The following is a 12,731-nucleotide window of genomic DNA, read 5'->3' as shown; positions in this document are numbered from 1 at the left end:
TGCTCACAGCCAGCAGTGTTGTGCTTCTGAAGGTTAAAGTTGTTTTCCGTCACAACAGACAGTGGCACTGATTAGTACAAAAATGAGAGGCTAAAACTTAAGGCTGAGGGTTTAAAAAGTTACCTGATGTTGCATTTACACCTTTTAATTTTTTTTTTTTTTTTTAGCAAAGAGTAACTTTGATACCCAAAAGTTTCTGGCACAATTTCACCAACTCCCACAGTCTGCAAAGAAAGTCTGAGGTCTGGTGAGGTGAAAACTCCAACAACACTCAAAGCAGAAAACAACTTTACACATTTTGGCTTGTGATGAAGGCAACAAACCTTAGTTTCCCCTAGTTCGTTTTTAGAAAAATGCCTTATACATCAGTTTCTTTTACATTCCTCTTTATTGTCATTTTTACGCACAACAGGAAGCCTCTTTTCTGTTTCTAAAACAGTCAAGATAATCTTACAACATGCATGTTGTCAGTGCTGTCTGGGCGCTGCAGACTAGCATGCCAACCTTAGTTGTAGCAACATTTCAAATGCCTTGAACATAATGTCTAACTTTTTTTGTCTATTAATATTATTAAATCTAATTTTTTTTAATATTTACCCCCTTTTCAAACCTGTTATGCTGGGCATAGAGACATTGGAGTAGGGGATATGATCCTTTCCCATCATGATCAGTGGAAGAGATGGTTTGAACATCCTCCTTCTCGCTCCGCTCTTTGATCCTTTTCAGCATGGATGCAGAAAAGGATGATAATTCTTTTCAAATTCTTTGGGTTTTGGAGTCGTAGTTTTGGTATTATTTGACTTTTTTAGATGCTAATCAGCTATTTCTACCTGTTAAAAACGATACATTGTTGCCACAGTTACATGAGACAGCAATTGTCAAAAAGTAAATAAGTATGAGCAAAAATCATTCCAGCTGCATGGCACAAAAACACCAGAAAGAATAATTGTCCAAACATGCAATGCCTCAAACTAACATATATGAACAAAAGTCTGGCTACAGAGCTACTCCATGCTGCATCAGTTGTGCAAGAAATTAATAAAGCCAAAAAGGGTTGAACATTTTAACAATATTAGCCAATCACTCTGATTTTTGTTGCAAATTCTCTTTCTGGATCCTTTGGGTTTGAAAACAGCAACAGACAGAAACGTCTGATCTGCTGATAGCGAAACAAAAGTCTGCAGAGTTTACACAGATGACATCACCAGTCAGATAACGGCTGCAATAAAATTATATCAGTGTTAGGGAGTTCAAATGCTATATGTAACTAAATTTATCTGCCATTAGGAAGTCTGTTTTTACTCATGCAACAAGAATAATGATCGTTTTTGATTCTTTTTTGACCACTTTGATAAAGGTCTATAGCAGCCAAAATAATCCTAATGGAACTGCATGAGCTGCCTTACATTTTATCTCCAGACCATAAAAAAATGAACACAGAATCCAAAGCACAGACAGGAACATATAACCAAAACCTAAAATAGGAAGCATTGAATATTAAAATATTTCATCTCGATGACGTCGTCTAGACCAATAGCTTCCTCTGGCGTATAAATATTTAAGTAGGTGAGCATTAATCCTGAGCAACTATTTTAGGAGAGTGGAACAATGCAACAGGATGGTTAGCTGAAAACATGAGACCAATCTACATCTGGACATTTCCGAGAGCTTCAGAACCAGAATGTGTAATAAAGCAGCTGAACAAGAAAAAATCATGTCTGCTAGTTCAGGATCGGCCCTCTCACTGGAGGACTGCCGCACATTTAACGAGAGTTTTACAAAAATGTTGAAAGCAGCTAAGTTTAGTAGCTTTGCTCATTTAAATGCCTCCCTGTTTGCCATATATGTCCTCCAGAATAATCTGACTGCTCTGTTTTTCTAATCTCCTAGGACTGGTGATGCATTGTGGGTAAACTCTGCAAATATATTTGATGTAGCAGCAGTTCTTATTCTTAATAGATTTTATCAGCAAGCCAACGATTTCTTGAGCGGCCATGACAGATACAGCGTCAGCATCTACAGCAATTCTCTCTGGGATCAATAAACTATTTCGAATTGAATCGAATCGAATTGATTCAATTCGAATCGAATTGAATTGAATCTGGCTCAACAGAGGGTGAAAAAGGAAAAGAAGGCTGCTACAATGATGGATGACAGTGCTGCTGGTAAAAGCTTTGTCAGAGCTGAGGAGAGTTGTGAACTGTGACCCCTATCCATCTCAATAACAGCTAAAGACATTTGCAAAAACCGCTTTGGGTGGAGCTATTCTTAGAGAAAGACGAACTGTGACGTCAGCTGCACGTGTGCGAGGCAGTTTCACAATGATGCGCGCTTCGTTTGACTCTGTAACTAAATCTGTTGTAGCAGTGTGGCATTTATAAAGGATAGAGGCCACGATGCAGGATAAAGGTTGGAGGTGAACTTTGCTCTGAAGTAAACAGAGAAGAGCTGTAAGTGCCAGAGAGAGTGATGGGGCTCTCCTCCTCCTATTATCTTCCAGCAGTACTAATTACAAGGTGATGGACAGCAGACTAATCACCAGGGCCACCAGTGGCTTCAAATTAGACTGAGTGTGATGTCAGGCCTGCTGTTATGATGGAGGCGAGGCGAGGCCGAGGGAAGGACGCGGGTCCACAGGGAGTACATGAGGAGATGCAGGGAATGGAAAATAATCAGGATGGAAACATCTCTAGCTGGGGAGCAGAAACAGAAGAGATGAAAAGTCTGCTGTTTCTGGATTTTGTTGTCTCTGCCCTCCATCCTTTGTATTGCTTGTCTTCAGTATGGGTTTTTTTGTTCTGTTTATCTGTTATTTCAAACAGTCTTTGACGTTGATTCATGCTTCAGGCAGCCAGTGGGGCTCCTGAACTCCTTCAACTCTACTTGCTTCTTGTTTATCTTTTTATCCTAAAAGAAACTAATGCATGGCGTCTTGAAGACACAGTCTTTTCACAGACACTTTCATTTTTAAGCATTTCTCTTTTGCATTTCTTATTTATGCTGAAACATTTTTTACCCCAAATTTCAAATGTTTTGCTCCTACATATTTCCCCTCCTCGAATCCATCACCTTCAGCCTGACTAGAAGAGTTTAAAGGACACACAGACGTCAACATCGCTTTCTCTCAATTCTTTTTCTTCGGAAATTGAATCAACAATCACTTGCTCTCCCATATGTTGGATTCACCCCAGTGGGTGAATCTTTTGCCTTTTGCTGTATTTCATTGCTCCCCATGTGTAGAATCCATAATAAGTTTAGTCCATTAATCATAATTAACGCTTAGAATGTGGTAATTCTCTTCCAGGTGAAATGAGTTAGTTTTTTGTTTTTCCAGAGCTTTTTGTCAGTAAAACTTTTATTAAAAACCATAAAGGAGGTCAGTTATTTCCCATCTTTCTCTCTATTTCGGTCCTGGCAAATGGATGATCTGGCAGGTTTTTCCTCTCCACTGTCGCTACATGCATGCTCAGTATGAGGGATTGCTGTTAGTCAACAAAGCAATTGTCTCCTATCGCTATTTGTCCAGGAGGAATAAATGAGGCAAGTCGGTGTTTCAATGCAATCTGCTGGGTTTCCTTAGATAAAACCTTTTTAAATTTGAATGATAAGCTTAACTTCATGCATTGTTTGTTAACTAGGAATAAGTGTAATCTGTGCGTGATTGGATTGACTTTTTTGTAAGATGCCTTGAGACGACGTGTTGTGAATTTGCACTGAATTGAAAATGAAATGAAACACATCCCAACCTTTTTCTCTTTGCGAAAAGAAGTTGTTATCCCGGCTGCTTCACCTGCTGCCACACATCTCATACAATAGCAGACACAGTCGTGTCTTTTCCAGTGACGGAGACGTTATGGCTCTTGTGAAATCGCTCTGCTATGTTTATTGGGCCTGTGTCCCTGCCAGGCCTGGTCCGATGATCCCATCATTATCATATCCTTAATGCATCCCGCCACACTCTACATTTCCTCTGGCATTCCATCCATCTGCCTAATGGGCCAACTGGGTGCGGCCAGCCAGTCATCAGTCGTGCAATCTGTGGCTTGTGTTTGTTTGTACTGCCTCCGATCTCTTCAGCCATCCTGAAGTCATCTGCTTTTGTTCAGATTTTGTTGTTGAGTGCCTATATTAGCCGAACCACGCTGGCACAGGTGGATGTTTTCACGGTTTCATTGTGCGTTTGTATCACTTGTCACTGCTTGCATGCGCTGTAGGTGTGTGTTGGTTGTATATCGGTGTGTCAGTGTGAGTGAAACCTCTAAGTCAGCCATTAAACCATTATGGGCTGTAACTGAATCCTCTGAAAGCTCAGCTCCCTGTCTCTGGTGGAGGAAGATGATGGATGGGAGTGCAGCGAGGAGCCGCCTTGTGATTGCTGGGTGGTGGTAAAAACAAACAGAGGAGTAGAGTGTGTGAGGAGGTGTCCAGGACAGGTAGAGGGCGTGTGAGGTGAGTCCCTCTGTAGTAAATGTGAGCAGGCTTTATGTTCACTAAAGAGGGAAAACAGCTTTGACCTTCCTGCTCTGCTCCAGGCTGAGTCATCAGCCTCCCTGGAAATAAGAAGTGTCAGGTTTTCTTTATGTTCCGGTTATTATTAAAGTGGTGTGTGCGCGTGCGTGTGTGTGTGTGTGTGTGTGTGTGTGGATTTATGTATGCGGCTATTTGTTTGAAAATAACAACTACCTCAAATGTACCACAGGACTGTGAAAAAGTCTTAAATTATTCTTTTTTTTTTTTAATTTGGCCTCCAATGAGTCCAACGTTCTTGGATTTTCTTTTTAAAGGTTTTCTTATCTTTTCGGTCCTTCATAGTTAGACTTTAGTTGTGTTTTCACCCATTTTGTCCAGTTCCAGCTAAAGTCAATGTCAAAATCAAACTGGAGGAAGTCTACTGATGATAACCACTTTCATGGGCATGCTGTGTGGATGCTTTTCTTCAGCCTTTGATAGAAAATCTGGTTCAAGCTGCTAAAATGGTTCACCTTTCAGCAGGATAATGACCCACACATACAGTCAGAGCTGCAATGAAATTACTCACATCAACGCATATCAATGTGGTAGAATGTCTATGTCAAAGTCCAGACCTAAACCCAGGTTTTATAAAGAAAAGTGGGAATTTTTTCAGTCTCTCTGGTCGTGCAATTTTGATAAATTTCCCCCTAAATCTAAGACCTCCTTGCTGCAAGACAACAGTGGTAGCAACTGCGGCCTAAATCCAAACCTAACTTTTCAGAATTTATTTAATGAAAAACGCTCACACCAACGTATCATTTTCACTTTAATTATGCTTTACGGCTCTGTCACATAAAATCTCGCTGAGGTTGGCAGTTTTAAACTTCATAAAATGTGGAAAAAGTTAAGGGGTTTCAATACTACAAAAGTTTCCTTCATTTCATTAAAAAGAATCCACAAACTGTTTCAAAAGGAGGGTGGTGGGTTGTGCTACTCTCCTCCCCTTCACCTTGTCTCCACAGGTGTCACCTCCTCTCCCCTGCTTTAACCCCACCCTCCCACACACACCTCCACCTCCCCGCCTCCCACACACCGCCTCTTACTCCTGACTCACCCTGCCTCTGAGCTTCCTGACTCATGATTTTAACAGACGTGTCAAGGACACGGTCAGAGGAAACGGGGAAGATGGGTGGGACTGCTGTAGGGGGACACTACAGTGAAAATGGAGGAAGTACAAGTGGGATTTTTTTTTTTTACGTCTCATCAGATTAATTGGCGGAGACAGAGGGAGCTTTGGAGGGAAGCTGCTGGAAGTAAAAGCTTGTGTGGTTGTGACCAGCGGAGGATATCTGAGCCATCAGCAGCGTTTAAGAGCTCTGATGGACTAAAAGCTGTGTTTGACTTTTCTCGTGTCTCTTTCATAATAAAGTTACTCTGGCCTGAGCTGATCTGAGAACTGCTGAGAATTGCTAGTTTGATTTGTAGGATTGATGACTACAGTAAAACACAGATGTTATGTCATAATTCACTGAGCCCATCCTCTTCTTCTTCTCTTTTTTATTTTCTGGTGCCAGACTCTTGACACTGTGACATTAGACAAAAAGCCTCATCGCTGTCTGCATCGTCTTGTAGCTGCAGTTTCACTCCTCTTCTCTATTCTGCATGACAAGTTCAGTAAAAGCAATAAATAAAAGAGACACCACGCTCCTGCCCGGGGGCTCAAATTGCTTGCATGATTCTTTTATCTTTTCCATGCTCTCTAAGACACCGGAGCTCACTATTTATAGTCACCGCCACCCAGAGGATGAACTGAAGAGGAGAAGTGTACCTGTGAAACTGCGGTACAGCTGTGCAGGCTGGGAGGAACTCGTTGTTTAATTGCTCCAAAAAAATTGTTTGAGTGAGTTTTTTTTTCCTGTCCTGTGCTCTTCCTGCAGCCTGCCTTTTACAGTCTGACCTGGTAAACTACGAGAGAGTGAAGGAGTACTGTCTGAAGGTGCTGAGCCACCAGAGGGACCACTTTAAAGCCATGTACCGGGCCGGCATTGCCTTCTATCACCTGGGGGATTATGAATGTGCGTTACGCTACCTGCGTGATGCTAAGAACCGCGAACCTGCAGGTGAGTCTGAATCAAGCTAAACAGACTGATTTATGGCCGCGTAATCACGAATAAATGCAGAGTAAAATACAAATAAAATGTTTTTGAACAATCAAAATATTTATCGAAGGTTTTCGGATTTCATGTTTAGGATTCGGATCGTTTCTATCATTCCTACCGCTGTTAGACATTCCTTCAAAATATTTTCATCAACAAGAGGGTCTGATGTGAAATAAGGAGAGATCTGATACATTTCAAACAATAAAATGTGTGTTTTCTGTTATTGGCATCTTGACAGACGGATAGAGTTAACTGCATTGGGGAAAAACAGCCTGCATTTAGAAACTAAAGCTGATATTCTTGCTCTCATGCATCATGTTTTCTGTCCGTTTCAGACACCAACGTGCTTAGATACATCCAGCTGACAGAGATGAAGATGAGCAAGAGTGGACAGCGAGAACGGGAAAGCGGCAAGGAGACCCAGGGCTAATCCTTTCCAACTTCCTGGCCCTCCTGTTCCCTTTAACCCTTTTGGCAATCCTACTGACCCTTCCTCTCTCCTCCTCCTCCTCCTCCGACTCCTGACAGCAGCACAGACAGAACAGACCCAACCACCCAGCTGGTGACACACAAACGGGGCACATATCAACAACTGTCTGCTACTTTCTCCTCTTCTCTCCTCTCGGTTCCTCCCTCAGGGGCTTTGGTTTCTCTCCCTAGACACAATCAGCAGCCTAACATGAAGAAAATCAACAGAAAACAAAAGAAAGACAAAACTGTAATATACTCATAGAAACCGTCCTTGTGCCGGAGTGAAAAAGGAGCTTCATAGACCTGCATATGAACCATGAACATTTGGTTGGTTTAGTACACGTTTAAAGAGCAGAACATGCTTTTACTTCCTGCTTTCTTGCTCTTCTCTCTTTTTTCTCTCTGCCTTGTTTCTCCACGACCCCAAATTCTCGGGGAGAGTTTATGGGCTCGGGAAGCTGGACCACACTGGCAGGAGGGCAGGGATCTGTGTGCATGTGGGCAGGGAGACAGCGTGAAGCATGATGGTCAGTTGGGTGTGTGAGACATATCAAGACCGCAGCCCATTTTGATTGCACACCATGACGGAACAGGGCCCACTTCAGAGCAGCAGGAGACAAGAAGCTGCTTCTGTTCCTGATCTGTCATTTCTCTGCCCAACCTCTCTGCCATGCATCTCTCTTTCTAGACTGTTCTTTCAATTCAAGGGCTAATTCAAGTGTTTGTAACTCCTTAATTAGGGTTTTTAGTTTGCCGTCACGGTCAGTCGTATGTAAAATGTTTGTTTGCAGCACAGAGGCAAAATTCTCAAGCGGTTCTGATTGTTGTCTGGTACGCTGTTGTGGTGAGAAGAAGAAATAGTGCAGTAATGTCTAGAATCTGTCATCTGAAGCCTGTCCCGGATCGCGTGATGTGGCTTTCATGTTGGCGAGATCGTGCGGGCCCTTCCTCTTTCTCCCAGTTCTCCATTAATGATGTCACAACGGAAAATAGCCAATAAGGTCAGGAGATCCATCAAACCTGGGTTGGCTCATTGGACTCGCTTTTCCAAACGGCCCGACCTTTTCCCGCTAACGCCGAACCTTCCCGCAGGTTGCTGAGACACTGAGGAGACTCTGGGCAGCGTTAGTGCAGGAAAAACAATCTCACACACGCACATCGGCCACAGCGCTGAGGCACTCTGCTGTCAAAGCAGAGAGCCATTTGAGATTCCTCCTGCTTTCAGTTTACTTTGTGCTGATAGACAAACACGGCTGTGAGGGCATGCAACATTAGCATCAGAAACTACTGACAGTATAAGTTAGTGCGTATCTATTACTGGTTGTCAGAACTCTGCCGCTTGCTTCTGTTGTGGCTCATGAAGCATAATCATTGATATCGCAAATCTCTTGTTTTTTCTCTGATAGCTTTTCCGCAGGTTTAAATCGTCCTGCACGGTTCTGGCGAAGGGTTCGATTGATCATATGTGAAAGCATGACCTGAATCCCTCTCCTCTCTGAGACGGTGGAACCCAGTTTTCCTCATTCCTTTTGTGCAAGACCACGCTCCGCATGCAAAGCGTGGCTCCTGAGGGTTATTTCAGGAGTTTTTTGACGGGGAATTTATTGGCCCTATTGCGTTCTGTCATGGCATGCTGCCACTAAAATGCTTGCTCATGCAATCTGCTTAGCTCTTCTCTGAACTGAGAGGGTAGTGACTGCGATCACAACAGTAAAAGAGGTATGAAATATCTCTGGACAGAGCTTGTGTTAATTTACAAAGGCGGAAGATTATTGCTCTGAAACTCAGAGTTAAAGGATTAAATCAGATGCTGGGAAGGAGTTGCCCTCCCAGTTTAATTTATTGGCCTGGTACGAGTTAGAGAAGGACCTACAGTAAGTGTGTCAGTGGCACTCTGGAGAGACGACGCCATGAGTTGAGGAGACCGGCGTGATACATGGAGGCTCCGGGGGAAGGAGAAGTAGGCCATCGTCGGCTCGAGTTAAGCAGTTGCAGCCCTTTACAGAAGATGCAGCAAGATTCAAATCAAATGTATCATTTATGACTACATGATGGGGATACATGACTATGTTCACAAAACAAATCTGCAGCTAAGGCATCTCACTGTCGAGGAAACGTCCTCTTTAAGGAGTCTGACAGCTGGAATTCGCTTTCAACCATTAAAAAAAAAAATAGCTGCTTTAATGCCGTAAACTTTAACATGATAACATAATAATAGTATTGCACACAGCCTTGCAAAAGTATTCATACCTCTTGTAATTATGCACATTTTGTTGCATTGCAACCACAGAGTTCAGTGTATTTTCTGTGATAGTCCGACACAAACTAGAGTATACTGTAGTTCTGAAGCGGCATCAGGACTTCTTAAAGTTTTCTTTCACTAACGACTTTCTTCCTGATGTTCTATAGAGATCAGATTTGTGGAGAGTGTGACTTGTTAACAGAGCTCCTAGATATTCATGATGCTGTTTGTTCAATTAATGCCCTTCAAGGAGCCGCTAACGTAGGATTTCTCTTTTGTGTTAGCCAAAAGACCACAAGCCTTTTCTCCCCCTAATGCTAGACTCTCATGTTTGTTTTTGTTGTATTCACCCAGAATGCCCTGCGTTATAGTCCACTTCCTGCTTTTGGATCGGTCTCCACATATGTATTCGAACTGCTCCAGAGTTCACTTCAACTGAACCGAGACCTAGGTTTGTAGGCTGACCAGAGTTTGATTTGCACATTCACCACACCTCCCCCAAACAAACGGGACTATCTAGACAGGCGACCTAGAGTTTGATTAAAGCAGACTAAACAGGGCTGGTATGAATGCACCCTCAAAACGAATCTCCACCATACTTTTCAGATCACAGTGAAGCCAGGCTGGCAGGATGTGAAGGACAGAGCGAGGGCCAGATTTGCTGAGAAGGGCTTGGAACCCGCTAATGACTGCTTGTAGCTCTCGTTACATTTGTATTTGTAAAACTGCTGAAAACCTTGTTTCATTCTCCTTTCATCTCACAATTATGCGACACTTTGTGTTGGTCGATCACGTAAAATCTTAATTAAAAATCATCAGGTTTGATACTTTTGCAGTGACCTGTCAGCTTTAGCTGCAACATCCAAACATTGTGTTAGGATTAAGATACGAGATGCAGAAACCGTTCTGCTCCTGCGCGCTCTCTGCCGTGTGTTTATGTCTTCTGCCTCCCAGAAGGGAGATAAATCAGCAGCAAGAGGCTCGGTCTCCATGGCTGCCGGAGCCGAGTCTCCTCTCCCGCAGGGTCCCTCGGGGATCGGTGTCCCCCTCATGGTCGTCTCTCCACGGCTCCGGCTCATCATCTTGTTTTTGTCTGGCTGTGCTGAAGTCGTCTTAGCTCGTCGTGTAAGTGAAAGGTTAACTAGCTGCACACTGAGCAGGTTTGTTGATTACTGACCGCGCTGACTCTGAGGCTGTTAATGGCGATTAAAGCCTAATCCAACAACGAGCTGCGTGTGCAAACAGAGACTCCTCATCTCTTTGTCAGTGTGGCTTTGAAAACAAACAAAAAGCACAACGGAAAAAAAAAAATAGACTAAATAAATGGCTATGTTATTTATTCATGTATTTTTATTTTGTTTATTTAAATTTTTTTATGCTCTTTTTACTTTTGGTGTCACTCAAGGTAAATGTTTGTCAAATGTCAAAGTAGTTTTTTGTGAATATGTAATACAAATGTACAAAAAAAAAAGTAACAAAAATGGAAAGTTTTATGGTTGTGAAAAGCTTTACTTTACTGAATTCCTTTATCTACAGAGAAGAGATAGAAAAGAGAATTTTACTATAGCTCCTCCTCAGAGCTGCATCGTGACTGTGTCTGTATTTGTTGGTATTTCTCGTCCCGTCGAGGGGAAACTACAACGGCGCAGAGAGAGTGCAGAGCGATCGGCGGCTCCGCAGTGACACAGAGACGGAGAACCGGTGCGCCTCACGCCTTCAGCCCTTTTGTTTGAACAGGACGGACAAAAAGCCGGGCAGGACGGGGCTCAGACTGCGCCTCTCACTCCCGAGAGGCCACTTTTCATTCAACATTCAAACACCTGAGAGGCCTCCATCACAGGATTTACCGAACTGCAAGGGCAGGAATGCACCAGTAACTGATACATGAGGATTATGAATAAAGTTCAAAACAAAAAGCAGTTCTTGTTGTTGTTGTTGTTGTTATTGTTGTTGTTGAAGGGGTGGAGCATTTGCTGATTCTCCTCATTTGAATCTCTAGAAATGAGAAGAATTTCAACGTGAAACATTCTTCACCAGAAAAGTGACATTTAAAGGAACGGCGCAAACATTTTAATCAGGTCAACTTTTCATGATCGTCAGCTCAGTCTCTAGACTATCTCCAAGGTTTTTTTTTTGGTTTCAAGAAACCGTATTTTATTTTCATTTATGTTAGCTGTACTTGTTTTGTTTTTTTATTATTTCTTTCAAGGTTTGTCATTAGTCTTTCAAAAAAAACATTTTGTTTGCTCAAAATGTTTTCAGTTCAATGAATAATGAAACCTTAATTAATCTGAATTTAGCTGCTTTTCTAGAACTTTTACACATTTACTTAGTTTTTCTGTTAATTACTAAAATTTTGGACTCCTCCAGATCAATGTTTTACTTCATGAGGATGACACATAATAAAATCCATACTATAAATGCAAAAAAATTAAAAACAAATCACTCACCACAGAGAGAACTGACCAAAGGTAAACAAACAATAGTTAAGGAAAGTGGCAGAAGTAGAAAACAAAAACAAACAAATGATCAAAATGCAACATGGAGTCCTGACAAAGAGCACATAAAAACATTTCCATTTCCAAAACTTATTTCCAGTTTATTCTCGTTATCTGGAAATAACTTCCTTCCTCCTGACAGCTCGACTGATTTCTTTAGATATTTACATGATGTCAGACAAGAAAAAAGTTTGAGGCGTTGCTTTAAAATACATCCTCAGGTGGCATTTAACTCAGCCGTTGTGAATAAACATGATCACAATCTTACATAATCATATGTAAACGTAGACATTGAAAATAGCAGTATATATATATATATATATCCTAAATCTGGCATTCAGTAGTAAGAAACAAACTTGGTAAACCTTGCTGAGCTGTAGTTACTTGTGTTTTTTATCAGGTGTGTGTAAGCACAAGGTCTTAGGTGTGTTTAGTTGAAAACTAATAAAAGACACAACAAGATCAAACGTCTGCAAATGTGGCTTTTACAAAGTTGTAACTTTTTGAATCATTTAATGAGTAAGCGTGGTGACTGTCCATCACATTAGACCATGATTCGTGTCTGGCCTTCATGTCGACGAGCGTCTGATGATTCGTGACCTCCAGGGTTTTGCCTCCGTTAACCTGAGCGTGTGATTATTAGTCACTTGAAATCACTTCAGTTCGGTAAGCGCTCTCACTTTCTGATGTCAGCGTTGTCCATTAAGGCGCAGAGTATTTCCTAATAAAACTGCATTAGCGGTTTAATGGGCGACTAAAGATTCAGTGGAAGATGAAGCGAGGCCTTCTGCAGATCTGAGGGACGCACCAACTGGCAGGCAATCTGGCAAGCTGTTCCCCTCGAAGCTGAACAGAAACACTCACTGGTGTTTCTTTGTTTGGGTCCAACTCGCTTTTTCTGAGTCGCCA

General features: G+C 42.1%; 1 protein-coding gene across 1 annotated transcript in view; it reads left to right on the top strand.

Annotated features, from left to right (window-relative positions):
- ttc9b (tetratricopeptide repeat domain 9B) overlaps window positions 1-11,243 on the top strand; it is a 29,528-nt gene extending 18,285 nt beyond the window's left edge. The window contains exons 2-3 of the mRNA XM_032545099.1: window positions 6,390-6,572; window positions 6,947-11,243. Of these exons, the coding sequence (XP_032400990.1) occupies window positions 6,390-6,572; window positions 6,947-7,041 (278 nt within the window). The 3' untranslated portion in view covers window positions 7,042-11,243. The remainder of the gene's footprint in view (window positions 1-6,389; window positions 6,573-6,946) is intronic.
- The last annotated feature ends 1,488 nt before the right edge of the window (window positions 11,244-12,731 follow it).

Source organism: Xiphophorus hellerii, chromosome 18 (genome assembly GCF_003331165.1).
Source record: "Xiphophorus hellerii strain 12219 chromosome 18, Xiphophorus_hellerii-4.1, whole genome shotgun sequence".
Taxonomy (NCBI): domain Eukaryota; kingdom Metazoa; phylum Chordata; class Actinopteri; order Cyprinodontiformes; family Poeciliidae; genus Xiphophorus; species Xiphophorus hellerii.
This window is presented reverse-complemented; position numbering and strand designations above follow the sequence as displayed.